The following is a 23,194-nucleotide window of genomic DNA, read 5'->3' as shown; positions in this document are numbered from 1 at the left end:
TAACTGTAAAACAGACCTGTTCCTCCCGGCCCCATGCCTAACTGTAAAACAGACCTGTTCCTCCCGCCCCCATGCCTAACTGTAAAACAGACCTGTTCCTCCCGGCCCCATTCCTAACTGTAAAACAGACCTGTTCCTCCAGACCCCAGCCATGCCTAACTGTAAAACAGACCTGTTCCTCCCGGCCCCATGCCTAACTGTAAAACAGACCTGTTTCTCCTGACTCCATGCCTAACTGTAAAACAGACCTGTTCCTCCGGCCCCATGCCTAACTGTAAAACAGACCTGTTCCTCCCGGCCCCATTCCTAACTGTAAAACAGACCTGTTCCTCCAGACCCCAGCCATGCCTAACTGTAAAACAGACCTGTTCCTCCCGGCCCCATGCCTAACTGTAAAACAGACCTGTTTCTCCTGACTCCATGCCTAACTGTAAAACAGACCTGTTCCTCCGGCCCCATGTCTAACTGTAAAACAGACCTGTTCCTCCCGGCCCCATGCCTAACTGTAAAACAGACCTGTTCCTCCAGACCCCAGCCATGCCTAACTGTAAAACAGACCTGTTCCTCCCGGCCCCATTCCTAACTGTAAAACAGACCTGTTCCTCCCGACCACATGCCTAACTGTAAAACAGACCTGTTCCCCCTGACCCCATGCCTAACTGTCAAACAGACCTGTTCCTCCCGGCCCCATGTCTAACTGTAAAACAGACCTGTTCCTCCCGGCCCCATGCCTAACTGTGAAACAGACCTGTTCCTCCCGGCCCCATGTCTAACTGTAAAACAGACCTGTTCCTCCTGACTCCATGTCTAACTGTAAAACAGACTTGTTCCTCCCGGCCCCATGTCTAACTGTAAAACAGACCTGTTCCTCCCGGCCCCATGTCTAACTGTAAAACAGACCTGTTCCTCCCGGCCCCATGCCTAACTGTAAAACAGACCTGTTCCTCACTGCCCCATGTCTAACTGTAAAACAGACCTGTTCCTCACTGCCCCATGTCTAACTGTAAAACAGACCTGTTCCTCCCCGCCCCATGCCTAACTGTAAAACAGACCTGTTCCTCCAGGCCCCTTATCTAACTGTAAAACAGACCTGTTCCTGCCGGCCCCATGCCTAACTGTAAAACAGACCTGTTCCTCCTGACTCCATGTCTAACTGTAAAACAGACCTGTTCCTCCCGGCCCCATATCTAACTGTAAAACAGACCTGTTCCTCCCGGCCCCATGCCTAACTGTAAAACAGACCTGTTCCTCCTGACTCCATGCCTAACTGTAAAACAGGCCTGTTCCTCCCGGCCCCATGCCTAACTGTAAAACAGGCCTGTTCCTCCCGACCCCATGCCTAACTGTAAAACAGACCTGTTCCTCCCGGCCCCATGCCTAACTGTAAAACAGACCTGTTCCTCCCGGCCCCATGCCTAACTGTAAAACAGTCCTGTTTCTCCCGGCCTCATGCCTAACTGTAAAACAGACCTGTTCCTCCCGACCCCATGCCTAACTGTAAAACAGACCTGTTCCTCCTGACTCCATGCCTAACTGTAAAACAGGCCTGTTCCTCCTGGCCCCATGCCTTACTGTAAAACAGACCTGTTCCTCCTGACTCCATGCCTAACTGTAAAACAGACCTGTTCCTCCCGGCCCCATTCCTAACTGTAAAACAGACCTGTTCCTCCTGACTCCATGCCTAACTGTAAAACATGCCTAACTGTAAAACAGACCTGTTCCTCCTGACTCCATGCCCAGCTGCCTGCAGGTGACGTTAGCGGCTGCCCTGTCCCAGGTGACAGCAGTCACGTGACCCCACCGCCCAGACATCCGGTCGTACATCTGCACGAGCCCCTCTCCGAACTGGGCGCCGCCGAACAGCCTGACGGGAGCTGGGGAGAACGCCGGGTAAGTACAGGTGGGTGTTGCTTACGATTAACATATAACTTTGGGGAGGAAGGCAAGCACGGATAAATGACGTGTTGTGACGTCAGGGACCCACCGTCACAGGAGAATTCTGGGCAGGCGCCGTCCTGCGTGACGTCACCGGTGCATGCTGGGTCTCGGTCTACTGCGCCGGCGTGAAGGCAGGTCCGCTGCCGGCTCTTCCTCCGCTTCCCACACGGCGCCTGCGCAGAACAGGTGCTCCAGCTGCTCCACTCTGACCAGACTGTAGCGAAGGCAAAAATCTGTCACATTCCCCAGGCCTGAAAACTGTCACATTCCCCAGGCCTGAAAACTATCACATTCCCCAGGCCTGAAAACTGTCACATTCCCTTGGCCTGAAAACTGTCACATTCTCCTGGCAGGAATACTGCCACATTCTCAAGGTCTGAAAACTGTCACATTCCCTTGGCATGAAAACTGTCACATTCCCTTGGCATGAAAACTGCCTCATCCCCCTGGCCTGAAAACTATCACATTCCCCAGGCCTGAAAACTATCACATTCCCCAGGCCTGAAAACTATCACATTCCCCAGGCCTGAAAACTATCACATTCCCCAGGCCTGAAAACTATCACATTCCCCAGGCCTGAAAACTGTCACATTCCCCAGGCCTGAAAACTGTCACATCCCCTTGGCATGAAAACTATCACATTGGCATGAAAACTGCCTCATCCCCCTGGCACGAAAACTGTCACGATCCCCTGGTCTGGAAGGGTTAAGGTTTTACTCACACGGGCAGAGCTGCAGGTTGCAAGCCCGGAAGTCTCGGTCCTGCCCGAAGCAGGTGTCGTGCTGCCCGGCCGGGTCCGGTCCCGAACACGTCCGGCGGCGCGACTGCAGCCCTCCCCCGCAGCTGGCGGAACAGCGGCCCCAGGCCTGCCACTCCGACCAACGGGCCAGAAGAACTGCGGCAAAAGGAAATCAAACTAGCTCATGACGCGGGTTTGATAAACGACGTATTTACTCACTTACTCAACGTATTTGAGCAATTTCATGGCGGTGGGCGGGGCTTCAGGATGAAGTCAGAACATCATTCAGGTATGCTAATTTTCTCACCTGGCTGCTCGCAGGTGGGTCCTGTCCACCCCGGGTGGGTGCAGAGACAGTGGACGGGGCTGGAGTCGCCACATCCCCGCCGGCACACGCCAGCGTGTCCGCTCGACCCCGCACACGCGCCGCCGCTCATGTTCTGCTGCTGGGGCACAATATGTCGTCAATGTACAAACACATTGCGCATGGTTCTTACCGCACGTCTGGGATAATAGTTATAGGTTTGCATTTCGCACAGTTGTATCAACGGACTTGCTGACCATGTATATGCGTATCGTGGTTCTATATATACGGATACGGACAGTAGGACCCAGTAGACATGCATGTCCCACCGTAAGCCGTGTGTAGACGTGCCTGTCCTTACCGTAAGCCGTGTGCAGACGTGCAAGTCCTTACAGACACCTACCGCAAGTCATGTGTAGACGTGCCTGTTCTTACCGTAAGTTGTGTGTAGACGTGTCTGTCATAGTAGTTGTAGCCCGGCCTGACCACCATGTCCTGCGGGCTGTCGGTCCGGCTGGAGTTGTTTATTTGACAGGAGCGCTGCCAAACCAGGTGGTTGAAGGACCTGCAGTTCTGTTGAAGACTACAGGCGGCGCTGCAGTACAGCGGATGCGGTGCGTGGGGCACGAGGCTGAAGGCATGCCCGACCAGCGCGCGGTCCGGCAGCGGGCGGGCGGCCGGCCCGACCAGCCAGTGCGTGTGGCTGCGGTCAGCCGGCCCGACCAGCCAGTGCGTGTGGCTGCGCACCAGGATAGCCACGGCGCCCAGCAGGTACACGGACAGCGACACGGGTTCCTGGGACATCGCTGGGCATCTCCTCTCGGACAGAATCCAGGGGTTGGTCTCCACACCAGGGTCGGCTCAGCGGCTCCCTTAAGTAGGGTTCGGCTCAGCGAAGCTCTAAACCTGGTCAGGCTCAGCGGGTCTCTAAACCTGGTCAGGCTCAGCGGGTCTCTAAACCAGGGTTCGTCTCAGCGGGTCTCTATACCAGGGTCCGTCTCAGCGGGTCTCTATACCAGGGTTCGTCTCAGCGGGTCTCTATACCAGGGTCCGTCTCAGCGGGTCTCTATACCAGGGTCCGTCTCAGCGAGCTTTAAACCTGGTCAGGCTTAGCGAGGGAGCTAAATCTTGGCCTAGCTCTGCGGAGCTCTAAACCTGGGTAAGGCTCAACGGAGCTGCACACCTTGGTCTAACTCAGTGGGTCTTGCTTCAAAATTGATATGCAGTCTTATATAGGCGCCCATATCGCTTTGATCGACGCGCAACTACATGGTGTCGTATTCGGCACGCGAACTACGGCATTTCGTGTGAGTCTTGTGTTGGAATCTGGTTCAACCTTTTCCATGGCGTTATGAAGCGACATAGATGGCTGATAAAGGCGTTATCTAAAGTTTGTACCGATCACCATGGTGAGCACAATGGCGTTATCTAAGGTTTCTACCGACCTCAATGGTGTGCACAATGGCGTTATCTACGATCGGCTCTCCCTTTGACATTTAGCGGCGGAAGGACAAGCAAAGTAAAGGCCACCACATGGCAATGCCGCCATCACACACGAAGCCCGCTGATTGGAATGAAAAGACAAAGTTCAGCTGAGATGTTATCGCATGGGGTCCAAAGTTCGGCTGAGATGTGAACGACTGGGTTTCTATGTTCCAGGTTAGAAATACACGGCAACAGACGGACCGGGGAAACTGGCAGCACTGTGGCCGTTTAAAACAGGTGGCCGTTAGATACTGGAGCTCTACATCTACATCTCTTTCGAACTTGGCAAAGCCCCCAACTGGGCCATACGTGTGCAGTCATGCGGGGACTTAACATGGACTGCAGAGTAGCCTGGAGCAAGAAAGTTTAACCGCTTTGCCTGGAGTTTGGCCTTCCTCTCGACAGACACTGAATGAAAATAGAATGAGATGGATGTTTCAATCTACATAGTTACGGGAAACAACCGAACAATGGATTCAGTAAAGACTAGTCTGGAGTGCGGACTTTCATTCGACATAGAAAACTAGCCTCCTCCGCAGACTGAGTTTCAACAAAGAGGAAGTCCGCATGTTCACTGTTCGTGCACTGGACACCTGCCCACGGGACTTCAGTTACACGTTTGGCATATATTCACCACTAAGGTGATCCAATAAGGGATTTTTCTATATTCGGACCGAAAATGTGTACTTTGGGTACCTGCGTCATCAAACGAAAGCCAAATGACCTGCAACCTGGTACGGTGGTAGCTTTGGCACTATATATGGGGGGGGGGGGTGGCTGGTTTGCTGTAAAGTTCCATTTTCGAATTTTACAAAGGTAATGTAAGGTATTTACACTAAAACCCCTGATAAAGATACGGTTTGGGGAGGTTCATGAACTAAGCCTCCTCCAACTTTAAACTGTTGTTGTTTGGGGGTTGATTATTCCACCATGTTGTCAATAGCGCCTTATAGAATTAACATACTGCTGTAGTGGGTGTGACGTACTGCTGTTTTGGGTGTAACATATATTGCTGTGGTGGTTGTGACATACTGCTGTAGTGGGCGTGACGTACTGCTGTTGTGGGTGTGACATACTGCTGTTGTGGGTGTAACATGCACTGTGTTGTCTCGTACATTCACTCTTGCACTCACGCTACAGGACATTAGTAAACACATCCGGTATTATGATACATGGTTCTTATCACGGCAAGTCATCGTCCTCTATACAATTGTATCTCTTGTACACAATTATTCCAGCTCCGTCAAAAGCTTCCATTTGATCAAAAATTGTTACAAATCTCAGCCAGTGTTGCATTGCACGACAGCACAACATTGCTGCCCTAAGCCTCAAGCGTGTTCTTATTTCAGCAAGAACAGCACGTCTGCTCGCAGGCACGCCTTCACATCGAACACAGGAATGTAACTAACAGGTCATTGTGACGTCATTAAGTTCTCCACAGATGCCTATGAGTTTCCTTACGTTACCAGCTGACTACATCTCATTTGCTATTTCTTCGACTAGTTCTACTGTGACGCTATCGACAAATAATTATTCAATAAATAATGTAGTGACGACATGGCTACCATGGCTACCAGGTTATCATGTTGCAACAGACGTCATCAGCGGAATGTGTCCTGAAGTATTTACAGGTGCGGCGTACATGACAGTTCCGTAACCGCCCGCTGTGCGGCGTACATGACAGTTCCGTAACCGCCCGTTGTGCAGCGTACATGACAGTTCCGTAACCGCCCGCTGTGCGGCGTACATGACAGTTCCGTAACCGCCCGCTGTGCGGCGTACATGACAGTTCCGTAACCGCCCGCTGTGCGGCGTACATGACAGTTCCGTAACCGCCCGCTGTGCGGCGTACATGACAGTTACGTAGCTGAACAGTTCTAATCAACCCACAGCACACAAATATTTATGTGTGGGATCCTTCTACATCAACACACACGGCAGGAACTACTTCTGCATTACGATCGGATCCAACCCTACATCAGTCGACATGATACTGTAACAAATCCCGTAAATTATGCAAGTTATTAAAAATTTCATGCGGCCTAAAATAGTAGAATATATAAAACTACAGCTAAGCATTACTGCATCATGAGACGTTCTCTCCAGCAATATTGACTGAAATAATAAACATCAATCCGTGTCCGAATGGCCGATAAAGTTGAGCGTTTTGAAAACATGCAACATTCGTGTCCATACTTTACAACCGAAGCATTGTATTGCACTGCTCGTGACGTCATGCTGTTACGTACCACTGGAACCTGCTTCTAATGGAACTGTACTTCATTCAGCTTGAAACGAGCGTAGATAGCGCCTATGATTACGGGCACTGCAGCTCCAGCCGAGTGTAGGTAGCGCCTATGATTACGGGCACTACACTAACAATTACAGGCAGCATTGCAAACATCCAACATCAGTATCAATACACGTCTGAACAGCCTCTTTGTGAAATGATTTCAAATATAAAATTCACAACTCTGCAGAAATCTCGGCATCATTAACATCCTCCCAGCGGTCAACACAAGCCCAACCTGATATACACCGTCTGTACAAGCATCGGTTCCACATTTCTACCTTTGTACTAACTAAAGTCTACAATCCTACATATATTATATCATTATGTTGTGATACTAGATTAGACACAAGTAAGACAGGCTTGTGAGTTACAATACTACAGGAGCTCTACTGAACACATGGCTGTCGATATTATTAGCTTATCTTGCTTTCGCAATCTTATCATCATAAAATCAATCTTTACAACTATTCCTACTGATTTACACTCAGGACTCTATACAAACATATAATCCTACTATAATGAACATCGGTGAATCTGCAATCCTGCAGAAACTGGCTATGGTGAGAGTATCCCCCGATGGCACTGCACTTACTCTTGTGAGTCACACTTCCACTCATCAGTTCCTTTCCCGAAGGTTGTTTGAGTTAACCAGTCAGCTCACACCCCTCACCATGCTCCTTAGCGTCATCAGTTCCTTTCCCGAAGGTTGTCTGAGTTAACCAGTCAACTCACAGACCCCTCACCCTCCCTAGCGTCATCGGTTACTTTCCCGAAGTTTGTCTGAGTTAACCAGTCAGCTCACAGCCGTCCCCACCCTCCTTCGCGTCATCGCTCCCTTTCCCGAAGGTCACGAATGTTGGTCTGTCCGACAGATTCCCGGGGACCAATCCGACGTTCCCCTCCTGGTCACAGAAGGTCTCCCCCTCCCTCCCGGCCTGCTCTGGTGTCGTCTCCGTGCCTGGAGCGGAAGTGACGTCAGCAGAAGTGACGTCAGCAGGGGACACTCTGGACTGAAGCTGGTTCTCAACTGCTTCAGTCGGCTGCTCGTCACTCTGACAGTCTGCTTCCGAACTGACTTTGGTCTTCACCACTTTAAGTATACAGCCTTCCGAATAATACGTCCCCATCACCACCTCTTGGTACCCCTTAGTCTTGTCAGACTGGGGGCTCTTGCCTTCATCCTCTGTGTCCTCACTACAGGACATCGCTGCTGTCCCCTCATCCGGCTGGTCAGGGCTGGACATCGCTGCTGTCCCCTCATCCGGCTGGTCAGGACTGGACATCGCTGCTGTCCCCTCATCCGGCTGGTCAGGACTGGACATCGCTGCTGTCCCCTCATCCGGCTGGTCAGGACTGGACATCGCTGCTGTCCCCTCATCCGGCTGGTCAGGACTGGACATCGCTGCTGTCCCCTCATCCGGCTGGTCAGGGCTGGACATCGCTGCTGTCCCCTCATCCGGCTGGTCAGGACAGGACATCGCTGCTGTCCCCTCATCCGGCTGGTCAGGGCTGGACATCGCTGCTGTCCCCTCATCCGGCTGGTCAGGACAGGACATCGCTGCTGTCCCCTCATCCGGCTGGTCAGGACAGGACATCGCTGCTGTCCCCTCATCCGGCTGGTCAGGGCTGGACATCGCTGCTGTCCCCTCATCCGGCTGGTCAGGACTGGACATCGCTGCTGTCCCCTCATCCGGCTGGTCAGGGCTAGACATCGCTGCTGTCCCCTCATCCGGCTGGTCAGGGCTGGACATCGCTGCTGTCCCCTCATCCGGCTGGTCAGGGCTGGACATCGCTGCTGTCCCCTCAGCAGGGATGAAGCTTTGGTGTTCCTCTGGACCAACACTAGACTGATGAATCTCTGCCACCACAACGATTTCCCGATCCCCACGTGGACTTTCCTTCTTTCCTTGTTGACCACTTTGGACTTGAGCTGTATCCTCATCCTCCTCTTCGTGCGCGAGCGGAGCGCGGACGATGCCGTCCACGGGCACAGTGACGGGAGACAGCGGCTGGCAGAGGGTGTGGCTGGCGGTCACAACGATCCTGACGGCGTCGCTGTCCTCCTCCTGACCGTTTCTGTCCAGTTCCGAGGCCTCGATGTTGTTGGCTTCGTGCTCCAGACTGTCGAACTCCCGCGTGATCTCCAGGTTCTCTTTATCCTCCTCCTGGGTGGGCGTGGCTGCGGGGGAAACTCTCTCCCCATCGGCCTGCTGGGAATCCTCAGCTTCCCCCTCATCATCGTCTATGTCAACATACTCCTCTCTCTTTGCAAACCGCACAAACTTCCCGGCCTTGGGGGCTGCTCGCGAGCTGCTGGGGCTGGGCTGGGGCGGCTGCCGGAGAGAGAGGAACGTGGTGGTGTGGGTCTCTTCCCCGTCGTCATCGATGAACTTGATGTCCTCGCGAGTCATGCGCGTGGTGGTGGTCAGCTGTTCGCTCTGCATCTCCTCACGAGACAGGCGGGCCGCCGTGCTGATGACGTCACTGCGGACGGCTGGCTCGTAGGGAGAGGACTCGTGTCTGGGGACGGAGACAAGTGGTCAACAAACAAACAAACAAACAAACAAAATAACACAAACATGCAGGAATGGGGGGCGAAACCAACTGCACCTCTCTTCCTGGGCAGGGGCGAACATTAGTGATGGTTAGGGTACAGGGGAACTAAAACCAACTGCACCTGTCTACCTGGGCAGGGGCGAACATTAGTGATGATTAGGGTACAGGGGAATTAAAACCAACTGCACCTCTCTACCTGGGCAGGGGCGAACATTAGTGATGATTAGGGTACAGGGGAACTAAAACCAACTGCACTCTACCTGGGCAGGGGCGAACATTAGTGATGATTAGAGGACAGGGGAACTAAAACCAACTGCACCTGTCTACCTGGGCAGGGGCGAACATTAGTGATAATTAGGGTACATGGGAACTAAAACCAACTGCACCTCTCTACCTGGGCAGGGGCGAACATTAGTGATGGTTAGGGTACAGGGGAACTAAAACCAACTGCACCTCTCTACCTGGGCAGGGGTTAACATTAGTGATGATTAGGGTACAGGGGAATTAAAACCAACTGCACCTCTCTACCTGGGCAGGGGCGAACATTAGTGATGGTTAGGGTACAGGGGAATTAAAACCAACTGCACTCTACCTGGGCAGGGGCGAACATTAGTGATGATTAGGGTACAGGGGAACTAAAACCAACTGCACCTCTCTACCTGGGCAGGGGTTAACATTAGTGATGATTAGGGTACAGGGGAACTAAAACCAACTGCACCTGTCTACCTGGGCAGGGGCGAACATTAGTGATGGTTAGGGTACAGGGGAACTAAAACCAACTGCACCTCTCTACCTGGGCAGGGGTTAACATTAGTGATGATTAGGGTACAGGGGAACTAAAACCAACTGCACCTGTCTACCTGGGCAGGGGCGAACATTAGTGATAATTAGGGTACATGGGAACTAAAACCAACTGCACCTCTCTACCTGGGCAGGGGCGAACATTAGTGATGGTTAGGGTACAGGGGAACTAAAACCAACTGCACCTCTCTACCTGGGCAGGGGTTAACATTAGTGATGGTTAGAGGACAGGGGAATTAAAACCAACTGCACCTGTCTACCTGGGCAGGGGCGAACATTAGTGATGATTAGGGTACAGGGGAACTAAAACCAACTGCACCTCTCTACCTGGGCAGGGGTTAACATTAGTGATAATTAGGGTACATGGGAACTAAAACCAACTGCACCTGTCTACCTGGGCAGGGGCGAACATTAGTGATGGTTAGGGTACAGGGGAACTAAAACCAACTGCACCTCTCTACCTGGGCAGGGGTTAACATTAGTGATGATTAGGGTACAGGGGAACTAAAACCAACTGCACCTGTCTACCTGGGCAGGGGCGAACATTAGTGATAATTAGGGTACATGGGAACTAAAACCAACTGCACCTCTCTACCTGGGCAGGGGCGAACATTAGTGATGGTTAGGGTACAGGGGAACTAAAACCAACTGCACCTCTCTACCTGGGCAGGGGTTAACATTAGTGATGGTTAGAGGACAGGGGAATTAAAACCAACTGCACCTGTCTACCTGGGCAGGGGCGAACATTAGTGATGATTAGGGTACAGGGGAACTAAAACCAACTGCACCTCTCTACCTGGGCAGGGGTTAACATTAGTGATGATTAGGGTACAGGGGAACTAAAACCAACTGCACCTGTCTACCTGGGCAGGGGCGAACATTAGTGATGGTTAGAGCACAGGGGAACTAAAACCAACTGCACTCTACCTGGGCAGGGGCGAACATTAGTGATGATTAGGGTACAGGGGAACTAAAACCAACTGCACTCTACCTGGGCAGGGGCGAACATTAGTGATGATTAGGGTACAGGGGAACTAAAACCAACTGCACTCTACCTGGGCAGGGGTTAACATTAGTGATGATTAGGGTACAGGGGAACTAAAACCAACTGCACCTCTCTACCTGGGCAGGGGCGAACATTAGTGATGATTAGGGTACAGGGGAATTAAAACCAACTGCACCTCTCTACCTGGGCAGGGGTTAACATTAGTGATGATTAGGGTACAGGGGAACTAAAACCAACTGCACCTCTCTACCTGGGCAGGGGCGAACATTAGTGATGATTAGGGTACAGGGGAATTAAAACCAACTGCACCTCTCTACCTGGGCAGGGGTTAACATTAGTGATGATTAGGGTACAGGGGAATTAAAACCAACTGCACCTCTCTACCTGGGCAGGGGCGAACATTAGTGATGGTTAGGGTACAGGGGAACTAAAACCAACTGCACCTCTCTACCTGGGCAGGATGCGCACGGCTCCGGCGCTCTCCAAGGAGAAGTCGTACATGCCGTTGATGTAGGTGGACTCAGAGTCTGGCCCTTCCGGGTCTTTCCTGGGTAGACAGAAGAGGGGGAGTGAGAAAAAGGCTGATAACTGATAGTTGGAGTTTGTTACAGGAACAGTCCTGTCCTAAGAACTACAACCGGTTATCAACGGGCTGAAGTGGCTTTTCTGCACAGGGTCGCATACTTGACACGTAGAGAGGATGCCTTACGTTTGTAAAGTCTTTAATTTCCATTACTACAAAATTCATGCAGATGAGCAAGCAATAAGCATTCATGTCGACTTTGTGGTCAGCATTCCATTTCAAGGGCACGAGAATAGGCATTTAAGATCTTTAGAATCACCTGATGGTGTTGGCCTGGAATCGGAAGGACGTGACGGTCTCGTATACGGGGAAGTCCCGGAACCCGTGGGAGTCCTCTTCCCTGTCGTGGGAAGTGGAGTTGCCGTTCTCTACATCGTTCTCGCCTTCCGGAGATTTGTTATCCGTGTGACCGTTGGGGATGATGTTGCCATTTATGCAGTCCGAGCTCTCGGCATCTACAGCTGAGTTTACCCGCGCTTCCTCCCTTTTTTCCTGGTCCAGTCGCCCAGTCACCTCCTCCTGCCGACCAGTCACCATCTCCTGTCGACCAGTCACCATCTCCTGCCGACCAGACACCATCTCCTGCCGACCAGTCACCATCTCCTGCCGACCAGACACCATCTCCTGCCGACCAGTCACCATCTCCTGCCGACCAGTCACCACCTCCTGCCGATTAGAAACCATCTCCTGATGACCCCCAGACAGCAACTCCTGCCGACCAGTCACCATCTCCTGTCGACCAGTCACCATCTCCTGCCGACCAGACACCATCTCCTGCCGACCAGTCACCACCTCCTGCCGACCAGACACCATCTCCTGCCGACCAGTCACCATCTCCTGCCGACCAGTCACCAACTCCTGCCGACCAGTCACCACCTCCTGCCGACCAGTCACCATCTCCTGCCGACCAGTCACCACCTCCTGCCGACCAGACAGCATCTCCTGCCGACCAGTCACCATCTCCTGCCGACCAGTCACCACCTCCTGCCGACCAGTCACCACCTCCTGCCGACCAGACAGCATCTCCTGCCGACCAGTCACCATCTCCTGCCGACCAGTCACCACCTCCTGCCGACCAGTCACCATCTCCTGCCGACCAGTCACCACCTCCTGCCGACCAGTCACCACCTCCTGCCGACCAGACAGCATCTCCTGATGACCCCCAGTCACCGTCTCCTGCCGACCAGTCACCATCTCCTGATGCCGCCCAGACACCATCTCCTGATGACCCCCAGACACCGTCTCCTGATGACCCCAAGACACGAACTCCTGATGACCCCCAGACACCATCTCCTGATGACCCCCAGAGACCATCTCCTCCTCCTCCTCTGCTGAGTCGGAGTTGACGGCGGAGTAGAGGTCGTCCACAGGTGTGACTCGGTAGATTCCCTCAGGAGGCCCATCAGAGTCATCCGTGTCAGAGCCAGTGCTGTCCTGGTGGGACGGGCCAGTGCTTTCCTGGTGGGACGGGCCAGTGCTGTCCTGTTGGGACGGGCCAGTGCTTTCCTGGTGGGACGGGCCAGTGCTGTCCTGTTGGGACGGGGCAGTGCTGTCCTGTTGGGACAGGCCAGTGCTGTCCTGTTGGGACGGGTCAGTGCTGTCCTGTTGGGACAGGCCAGTGCTGTCCTGGTCGGACGGGCCAGTGTTGTCCTGGTGGGATGGGTGAGTGCTATCTTGGTGGGACGGGTGAGTGCTATGCTGTTGGGACGGGCCAGTGCTGTCCTGTTGGGACGGGCCAGTGCTTTCCTGGTGGGACGGGTCAGTGCTGTCCTGTTGGGACGGGCCAGTGCTGTCCTGTTGGGATGGGTGAGTGCTATCCTGGTGGGACGGGCCAGTGCTATGCTGGTGGGAAGGACCAGTGTTGTCCTGTTGGGACAGATCTGGTCTTTCTTTGTTACGTGACTGGATATCCTGGTGGAGAAGTTCAGTGCTGTCCAGATGGGACTCATTTTTGCTGCCCTGTCCTTCATGCCGAGGAACATCTGGCTCATCTGGATTCTCCTCATCTGCAGAGTCCTCAGGGTTTTGACTGTCCTCAGATTTCTCACAAACAGAGAAGCTGACGTGCACGACATGTTTGTACTCTGCCCTGTCCTGATGTGCCTCCTCCTCGGCCTCGCTGCTGCTTCCTGCCGGGTCCAGAGGCTCCTGCACTGCCGGGTCGGCTGTAGAGCCTCCTGCCGGGTCCAGAGGCTCCTGCACTGCCGGGTCGGCTGTAGAGCCTCCTGCCGGGTCCAGAGGCTCCTGCACTGCCTGGTCGGCTGTAGAGCCTCCTGCCGGGTCTGCTGTAGAGTCGGCTGTGGAGTCGAGAAGCCCCTGAACCGCCGGGTCGGCTGTTGAGTCCAGAAGCTGCTGGACTTCATCTCCCTGGATCTCCGCCATCACCTCCGCCATGTTCGACCTCCTGGCTGCTTCGTCGCCGTCAGACTCGGTCTTTTTAGAAATTCGAATCTCTTCAAACATTTCCGTTTCAGTGTAGCCGCAGATCTCGTCCTCCAGTTTGAAGGTGACGTGTTTGGTCTCTCCGGAGCTTCTGCCCCGCCCCTCTGCCATGGAGCTGCCCCGCCCCTCTGCCATGGAGCTGCCCCGCCCCTCTGCCATGGAGCTGCCCCGCCCCTCTGCCATGGAGCTGCCCCGCCCCTCTGCCATGGAGCTGCCCCGCCCCTCTGCCATAGAGCTGTTCGGTGCTGGTTTCTTGTCTTCAGACTTGGAGGCAGTTTTAGTTTCGGTTAGACCAGGGACGACTCCCCTCACTGGTGTGTCAGGTGATCTATCGTCCACAATGGCATCCGGGAGAGGCTCTGGTTGTACAAACTCTTTAGGTACTCCATCCACTTCTGACCTTCTCTGCATGGGTTTTGGTGCCATGGTGATGACCTCCGACCTCCCTTGCAGGGGTTCTGTTGTCATGGCGATGACCTCTGCCCTCCTCTGTAGGGGATTTGTTGTCATGGTGATGACCTCTGCCCTCCCCTGTGCGGTTCCGGGAGAAGTCGGGGTCCCGTCCTCCGCGCCGCCCTCCAGCACGGCTCCCTCCGCGGTGCACATGATGGGCGGCCGGCGCTTGATGGTGCCGGAGCTCTCCGATGTCCAGTAGTCCAGAACAGACTCGGAGTCATTGGGAGAAGGAGACCTGTCCTCTTCCACAGGCATGGGGATGTACTCCACCGTTCCGGGGTGAGGGACGAACTCCGGAGCGCCCGGATTCAGAACAAACTCGTCAACGGTGGTGTCGCTAGTCAGGACCTGGTGGGCTGTGTAGGTGGGGAGCACCCTCTCTCCGCTAGCTGGCGCTGCCGTGCAGCTAGCCTTCTCTCTGTCAGGGGGCGCTGCTGTGCAGCTAGCCTTCTCTCTGTAAGGGGGCTCTGTGGTGCAGCTAGCCTTCTCTCTGCCAGGGGGCTCTGTGGTGCAGCTAGCCTTCTCTATGCCAGGGGGCTCTGCTGTGCAGTTAGCCTGCTCTGTGCCCGCGGGGTCTGCTCTGCAGTTCACATGCTCTCTGCCAGGGGGCTCTGTTGTTTGTGGCTGGAACTCCAGCGCCTCAGGGTTGAGATGGGAGCCCGGAACATCAGCGACCACATCCGGCACTCCCCCGAGTTTGGGCACAAACTCCTCTGCTGTGGGGTTGAGGCTGCCGGGGGAGCTGTCAGGTTCGGTCTGCCGCTCGACTGCCCGAGGCTCCACCCTCAGGAAGGTCTGTCCCGATTCGATCCCTTCATTGGCCTCGTTTTGAACCACCTCCTCTGGTGGAGACATAATGTCTGCCTGGGTCATGCCTCCTGCAGGGCGGGACACGTCCGCCTGAGCTGGACACGGCTCCAGGACCAGTTGGGTCTCCCTGCCGGGCATCGGGTTCTCTATCACCACCATGTCCCTGCCGGGCCCTGCAGTACTCTCCAGCATCACCAGGGGGCGTTGCTGTGCAGTCTCGATGACCACCATGTCTTCGTGGATCTGTGAGGCGGACACGGCCTCGCTGGGCCTGCAGGAGAAGATGTGGCGATGCCCCGAGTCCGTGAAGCGCGCCTCGGTGAAGTGCGCGTGCGGGTCGACCGTGTCGCTGGGCTCGGGGAGCGACTCCTCGATGGCGGCCTCGGGCACGAACTCGCTGACTCCGGGCAGGTTGGTGAACATGGGGAGGGGCGACTCCGGGGACATCAGCTCCGCCACCTGGTCGAACTCCGCGTCGGACTCCTGCCCGGACACGTCCGAGAGGTGCTCCGCCAGCAGGTCCTCCACGCCCGTCCCGCACTCCGGCTCCGCCTCCTTCATCATCAGCATGGGCGGCCGGCCGCGAGGGAACGACACGTTCAGCCCGTGCAGCTCCCGCGGGATGTCCGCCGCCGACACGAACACGAACCCACTGTCCACCTCCGGAGACCCGCCGCTCGCCCCGCCAGACGAGTCCGACTCCTTCAGCGAGTCCTTGGGCGACCCCTCGCTCTCCGGAGAGTCTCTCGGCTCAGGCGACTCTTTGGGATCCGCAGACGGACTGTCCTTCAGATCAGAGTCAGTTTCAATCACCGAGGGGACAACGATCTCCAGCTGGTGGGAGACAGTGCCGGTCTGTGATTCACTCTGCTTACTGCTCACATCGTGTTCCTCTGCAACAGGCTGCAGGGATCTCAGCAACAGGACTTCTTGTCTCTTCTCTTTAGCGAGTTTCCTTTCTGCGTGGCCCCGTGCAGGATCTACAGCATCACATAAGTGTTCAGAGTCTCTGCCTGACGAGTGTTTCATGCCCTCATCAGACGATTCAAACTTATCAGTACAGTCAGTCTGTCTATCATCATTAAATATCTTGACATCCGTGTTAGCTGAAGATGCTGGGTCAGTGCCCCCCTGAGGTACATCCATGTTTCCTCCCAGACTTCGTGTTTGCTGTTCTTCATGCACCACTGGGCTGGCGGCCCTGGCCATGAGCTGAGGACATATCCCATCCGGGGCCTCCTGCACCCCCGGGGGCGAGTCAGGGGAAATCCTGTCGCTCAGCAGCTCCTCCATCTGCGCGCTGTCTAACGACCTGCTCATGAAGCTGGCAGACTCCTCCTCAAACGACTCGATGGACGCGCTTCTCAAGTCCCAGCTGGTCCCATATTTGGAACCCTCGTGTTTTGAGTCGTATCTCACAGGAGTGTCTGGAGGCTGACCCATGGACAAGGACCTCAGCGGCGCTTTTGGCCTTTCTGATCTTTTCACTTGTAAAGCAGGCTCTTCATAAGCCTTTCTTACCGACCCGTCCATCGGGTCAGTCTTCTCCTGTAAAAAGTCCTTTGCTGATACAGGAGTGATATCCGGGCTTTCTTCCCGTGACTCTGCAAGATCTTCCAGGCTTTCCCTGTACGTGACGTCATCCTCAGGCGCCACAGTTGGTGTGAGATCCTCCTCGCTGGGGTCGATCCTGGTCCAGGGCTCGGACTCGGAGCGCAGCAGCAGTTTGGAGGTGAAGTCCTCTGCAGTGTCCTCTGGTCTGTCTGTCTGGGAGTCGCTCAGGCTGCGCACGCCGCTGGTGTGGTACACGAAGCTGTTGGTGTACTCCCAGGATGCGTCCATCTCCCCCAGCCGGCAGGGCTCCTCCCCATCCTGCCTCTCCTCAGTACCAGCTTCAGAGGACATTACAGACGACATCTCGTCATCAGCCTCCACAGCCTTCTCCTCCTCCTCCTCCAACGTGTCGTGGTCAGACAGGATGTCCGACTCCGCACGCCCCAGTTCTGGCCTCACGTCTCCGTCTGCCGGGATGTCCTGGACAGCCTCTGTCTCTGCTGACCGAGGCACAAAAAGCTCTTCCTCATCAGACAACTGAGCTGGAGACCCTGCTGTCTGCTGCTGTTCCCCTGCTGTCTGCTGCTGTTCCCCTGCTGTCTGCTGCTGTTCCCCTGCTGTCTGCTGCTGTTCTCTATCAGGCAGCTGAGCTGGAGGCCCTGCTGTCTGCTGCTGTTTCCCTACTGTTTGCTGCTGTTCCCCTGCTGTCTGCTGCTGTTCCCCTGCTGTTTGCTGCTGCTCCCCAGCTGACTGCTGATGTTTCCCGTCAGACAGCTGAGCTGGAGGCCCTGCTGCCTGCTGCTCAAAGCTGGAGGATGTAACTAAAGCCATTTGTCTCTGGAGCTTATTCTGCTCATCCACAGATTCACCAGGTACAACGGCGGCAGTTTCTAATCTACTGTCCTCCGATTCACTTGAATGCACAACTGTTTGTCCGGAATGTTGTTCTACAGACAGTCCTGGTTGTAGGTCTTGATGAGCCGTTGGTTCTTGAAATTTGCCATCCGGGCCTGTTGTCAAGTCTGCAGTGGCTTCTGGCCCTGCTCTGTCTTTTCCCAACATTTCTGTAACGTCTCTTCTGGATGGAGTCATTTCAACAGCTTCTGTCTTGTTGTTTACTTGATCTGCCCTGGACATGTCCTTTTGTTGGAGCCCAGGTTTGGTTTCTCTATCATCCTGCAGATTTGACCCGGCATCCACTGCAGCCGTCCCTGCAGCCTGAGTGCCCTGTAGGTCTGACCCCGCAGCCGTCCCTGCAGCCTGAGTGCCCTGTAGGTCTGACCCTGCAGCAATCCCTGCAGCCTGAGTGCCCTGTAGGTCTGACCCTGCAGCCATCCCTGCAGCCTGAGTGCCCTGTAGGTCTGACCCTGCAGCAATCCCTGCAGCCTGAGTGCCCTGTAGGTCTGACCCTGCAGCCGTCCCTGCAGCCTGAGTGCCCTGTAGGTCTGACCCTGCAGCAATCCCTGCAGCCTGAGTGCCCTGTAGGTCTGACCCTGCAGCCGTCCCTGCAGCCTGAGTGCCCTGTAGGTCTGACCCTGCAGCAATCCCTGCAGCCTGAGTGCCCTGTAGGTCTGACCCTGCAGCAATCCCTGCAGCCTGAGTGCTCTGTAGGTCTGACCCTGCAGCAATCCCTGCAGCCTGAGTGCTCTGTAGGTCTGACCCTGCAGCAATCCCTGCAGCCTGAGTGCTCTGTACTAGCTCGGCCTCCAGTAGACTGACTGCAGCGTCCACAGATATGGGAGGAAGAGCTGACACTCGCCTGGCTTCTTCACTATCAGACACAGGGGACGGGGGAGGGGAGGGGGGCGACTCGGAGGGGGGAAAAGCTTCTATTGATTGGTCAGAATCTGAGATGGCCAGTTGAGCTGGAGCTGCAGCATCTTCAGCAAACACATCCTCCTCCTCCTCCTCTTCTCCTGCAGGTGAGATTACAGGTGAGCGGGCCTCTGCTGGCACAGGTGAGCGGGCCTCTGCTGGCACAGGTGAGCGGGCCTCTGCTGCCACAGGTGAGCTGGCCGCTGCTGGCACAGATGAGCGGGCCTCTGCTGCCACAGGTGAACCGGCCTCTGCTGCCACAGGTGAGCGGGCCTCTGCTGCCACAGGTGAGCGGGCCTCTGCTGGCACAGGTGAGCGGGCCTCTGCTGCCACAGGTGAGCGGGCCTCTGCTGCCACAGGTGAGTGGGCCTCTGCAGATACGTCTGCCTCTGCTGGCTCCTCTGCAGATTTCTCTACCTCTGCTGGCTGCGCTGTTGGCTCCTCTGAAGACACGTCTGCTTCTGCTGGCTGTGAAGTCTCTGTTGCAGCTTCGTCAAATACTGTTAGTGATGGAGCTGTTTCAATAATCAATGCTCGTTCTTGATAGTCCGGAGTAGCCTCCTGTTTGGTCTCCCCACCGTCAGCACCTGCAGCTTCCCCATGCTGAACAACAGAACCTGTCTCGTCTGGCTGGGTGGGAGTCTCCATTTCAGCTGCCTCTTTTTCTGTTTGGCCGAGAACATCACAACCGTCCTTTCCAATAACCTCAATCTTAGCAGCAGGAACATCATTTGCTGCTGCCAAACTTTCCTCCATGGCACCAGGACTTTCCTCTATGCCTGTGACATCCTTCTGCAGGCTTTCTGGAGACTCTGTCCCTCCTGAGGGAAGCCCTGCTGGCGTGGCGTCCTTCAGGCGTGGGAGCTCCTTCTGGTCATCTGCAGATTCTGCAGGTTGTACCATGTGCTCTGCATGTGTAGAGTCTGCAAGTTGTACCAGGTGCTCTGCAGGTTGTACCATGTGCTCTGCAGGTTGTACCATGTGCTCTGCATGTGTAGAGTCTGCAGGTTGTACCATGTGCTCTGCAGGTTGTACCATGTGCTCTGCAGATTGTACCATGTGCTCTGCAGGCGAGAAGTCCATTGGCCCTGCCACAGTCACGTGGTTCCTTGTGACAGGGACCAGCTCCTCGGTGCTGATGCTGGCCTGGGGAGTTGGAGGTTTCTCAGCTTCCACTGCTTTATCTGGAGCCCCACCTTCAGATGGAGAAACAGAGGCTGGATGCACCTTTGCTGTTACTAAAGGCCTCTGAGGTTTCTTAAAAGTTACTTTAGTCTTTGCTTCCCGAGGTGTTGAAGATACTTTTGTCTGGACAGGTGTTTTCCTTGGAGTTGTTTTTTCTGCAGAAGTCTTTTTTATGGCTTGTTTTTCAGTGTCTGAAACTTTTTTCACCAGCTTATTGGCAGCTGGTGCCGTTTTGGGGGCACGTTTGTCTCCATTTGCAGCTGCTGCTTTGCTGGTGGCAGGTTTCTCTCTGCCTGTACCCTTACTGGCTGCCGACTTATCTCCACCTGCAACCGGTGCCTTTTTGCTGGCTGTTTTAGCTCCATCTGCTGCCGGTGCCTTTTTGGTGGCTGGTCTAGCTCCAACCTTTCTTGCTGCAGTTGTCTTAGTAGATGTTTTAGTCTGGTCCACAGTGACAGTTGCTACTTCCGTTACCTTCCTTTTCTCGTGTACAGTAACTTTTTCTTTCTCTCTGACGTTTTTCTTGCCTACAGCTTGTTTGCTAGCTTGTTTGATAGTTGCCATGGTGACCTTGTCTTTCTGTGACACAGAAATTTTGACCTTAGTTTCCAAACTGGTGACCTTTGACCTGGCACCAGATACCATAACACTTGTCTTTGTCTCATCTTTACCTTTAGCTTTTTCTGCCTTCTTGCTGGATTCGCTTGTTTTCAGTCTTGTTTCTGCCTGTCTGGCTGGAGTTGCTTTGCTGGTTTCTTTGCTTGACTTTTTTGTTCCTGCTTTTCCAGGTGCTGCTGTTGATTTGGTGACGTCATCCTTCTTCTTCAGTGCTGATCTGCTTCCATTGGCTGCCGGTTTCCCCCTCCTGCTTATTTTCTCTGCTGCAGCAGTTTGGAGAGCGGAACCTTTCTTTTTGGTGGGAGTTTCTCTCTCTGTAGGTCTCCCATTGGGGGGATCTGGACCCACTGCGGTTCTGGGGCTGGACAGATCCTCCCTTTCCTCACCAGGGAGACTCCCAGCTGGTTCCACAGGTGGCTCACCTGATACACCTGCCACCACAGGTGGGGCATCTGTGACATCTTCCATTACAGGTACACATGGCTGTAAGGATGTGGCACTGGGTACACCTGGCTGTAAGGGTGGGGCACTAGGTACACCTGCCTGTAAGGGTGGGGCACTGGGTACTGCAGTTGTGACCTTGGTCAAAGTCACCCCAGGTTCTGAGGCAGGCTCTTCATCTGTACCGGTCATCTGCAGTTTGGAATGTTCTGTCTTATCAGGTAACTGTGTCTGGTCTAGAGCTGCTCCTGTACTAACCATGCCCTGTCCTGTACTAACCACGCCCTGTTCTGTGCTAACCATGCCCTGTCCTGTACTAACCAGGCCCTGTTCTGTGCTAGCCACACCCTGTTCTGTACTAACCACACCCTGTTCTGTGCTAACCAGGCCATTTCCTGTACTAACCACACCCTGTTCTGTGCTAACCAGGCCATGTCCTGTACTAACCACACCCTGTTCTGTGCTAACCAGGCCCTGTTCTGTACTAACCACGCCCTGTTCTGTACTAACCACGCCCTGTTCTGTGCTAACCAGGCCATGTCCTGTACTAACCACACCCTGTTCTGTGCTAACCAGGCCCTGTTCTGTGCTAACCAGGCCCTGTTCTGTACTAACCACACCCTGTTCTGTGCTAACCAGGCCATTTCCTGTACTAACCACACCCTGTTCTGTGCTAACCAGGCCCTGTTCTGTGCTAACCAGGCCCTGTTCTGTACTAACCAGGCCCTGTTCTGTACTAACCACACCCTGTTCTGTGCTAACCAGGCCATTTCCTGTACTAACCACACCCTGTTCTGTGCTAACCAGGCCCTGTTCTGTGCTAACCAGGCCCTGTTCTGTGCTAACCAGGCCCTGTTCTGTACTAACCACGCCTTGTTCTGTGCTAACCAGGCCCTGTTCCATGTGGTTCTCCCTGCTAGCTGACTCAAGTTCCTTCTCACTCTCCTCAGTCTCTGCCTTCTCAGAGACAACCAACTCCTCTGTTGGCACTGCAGTATCAGCGCCCCCTGTCTCTTCTGTTGGTGCTGCAGTATCAGCGCCCCCTGTCTTCTCTGTTGGCACTGCAGCATTGGGTGGCCCATTTTGCATGTTTTTTCCTTTTGCTGGAGACTTTGAGACATCGCCCTTTTCTTTCCTGATGTTGACCTTCTTCGGTGACTTCCCTTTTGCAACATGTTCCGCAGCACTTGACCTCTTCGGGGCTGGCTGTCGCCCGGCAGGTTTTGTTTTCTTCATCGAGCTTGCTGGGTTTTTGGAAGGGCTCATCAGCTTTTTTGCTGAGCTAGTGTCAGCTGATTTCTTTCCTGCGTTAGCTTCCCCAGCTGGCTTTCTAGCTGGGCTAGCTTGCACACCTGACTTCTTAGCTGGGCTCGATTCTCCACCCAGTTTCTGCCTAGCAGGGCTACTCTCCACACGATGCTTAGCAGGGCTAGTCTCCCCCTTGGCAGTCTGCCTAGCAGGGCTAGTTTCCACAGGATGCCTAGCAGGGCTACTCTCCACACGATGCCTAGCAGGGCTTATTTCTACAGAATGACGAGCGGCGCTAGTTTCCACATGATGCCTAGCAGGGCTAGTTTCCACAGGATGCCTAGCCGGGCTAGTTTCTACAGAATGCCTAGCAGGGCTAGTTTTGGTCTCGTCATCTCTTCTGGCTGGGCTGGCCTCGAGGCCGGCCACCTGTCTAGCCGGCGGGCTCTTCTTAGCTGCCGCTGAGTCCATCTCGTCCTCGGACAGCGCAAAGTTTCGGGACTTCTGCTGGAACGCCAGCGTCGGGCACAGCAGGTGTGAGTCCGGCTTGATCTTCGGAGATTTCTTCTTCTTCGGAGGCTTTCCTTCGGTCACTGAGTCCGTAGAAGAAGAAGACCTGATGTCTCTGTCGCTGAACCCGGCGGGGCGCGGGCTGCGCGTTCGGGAGCGAGGCCGCATGTATCCCGGCAACACCACGCCCTCACCCTCCTTAATCACCACCGCAGGACTTCGACTTCTGGACCGGGAGGACAGACGCTTCTTCTTCAGCGACTTCTTGGACGCCACCTGTCAAGATTCATGCAAGATGTATTTACTGAAATATGATTTGCAGGGAGACATTGAATTACGGGTACTAAGACCGGTATAGAGAAGTTGCAGTGCAGTTGCAGTCCACATATTAAGTTCGGTAAGACAGGTGT

The 23,194-nt window shown here is 54.5% G+C and overlaps 1 protein-coding gene across 8 annotated transcripts in view; it reads right to left on the bottom strand.

The window, feature by feature from the left end:
- Positions 1–5,629: 5,629 nt before the first annotated feature.
- Positions 5,630–23,194, bottom strand: part of LOC136441646 (uncharacterized) — a 39,962-nt gene continuing 22,397 nt past the window's right edge. For 3 of the 8 annotated variants that reach the window (XM_066438054.1, XM_066438055.1, XM_066438060.1), the window contains 4 exons: positions 12,387–23,060; positions 11,965–12,218; positions 11,574–11,669; positions 5,630–9,279 (listed from right to left, as the gene is read on the bottom strand). In XM_066438054.1, the coding sequence (XP_066294151.1) occupies positions 7,545–9,279; positions 11,574–11,669; positions 11,965–12,218; positions 12,387–23,060 (12,759 nt within the window). In that variant the 3' untranslated portion in view covers positions 5,630–7,544. Of the gene's footprint in view, positions 9,280–11,565; positions 11,670–11,964; positions 12,219–12,386; positions 23,061–23,194 lie in introns of all 8 variants that reach the window. The other 5 variants (XR_010756909.1, XM_066438058.1, XM_066438059.1 and 2 more) reach the window with 5 other exon arrangements.

Source organism: Branchiostoma lanceolatum, chromosome 9 (genome assembly GCF_035083965.1).
Source record: "Branchiostoma lanceolatum isolate klBraLanc5 chromosome 9, klBraLanc5.hap2, whole genome shotgun sequence".
Classification (NCBI taxonomy): domain Eukaryota; kingdom Metazoa; phylum Chordata; class Leptocardii; order Amphioxiformes; family Branchiostomatidae; genus Branchiostoma; species Branchiostoma lanceolatum.
The sequence above is the reverse complement of the archived record's forward strand: the minus strand, read 5'-3'. Positions and strand labels throughout refer to the sequence as shown.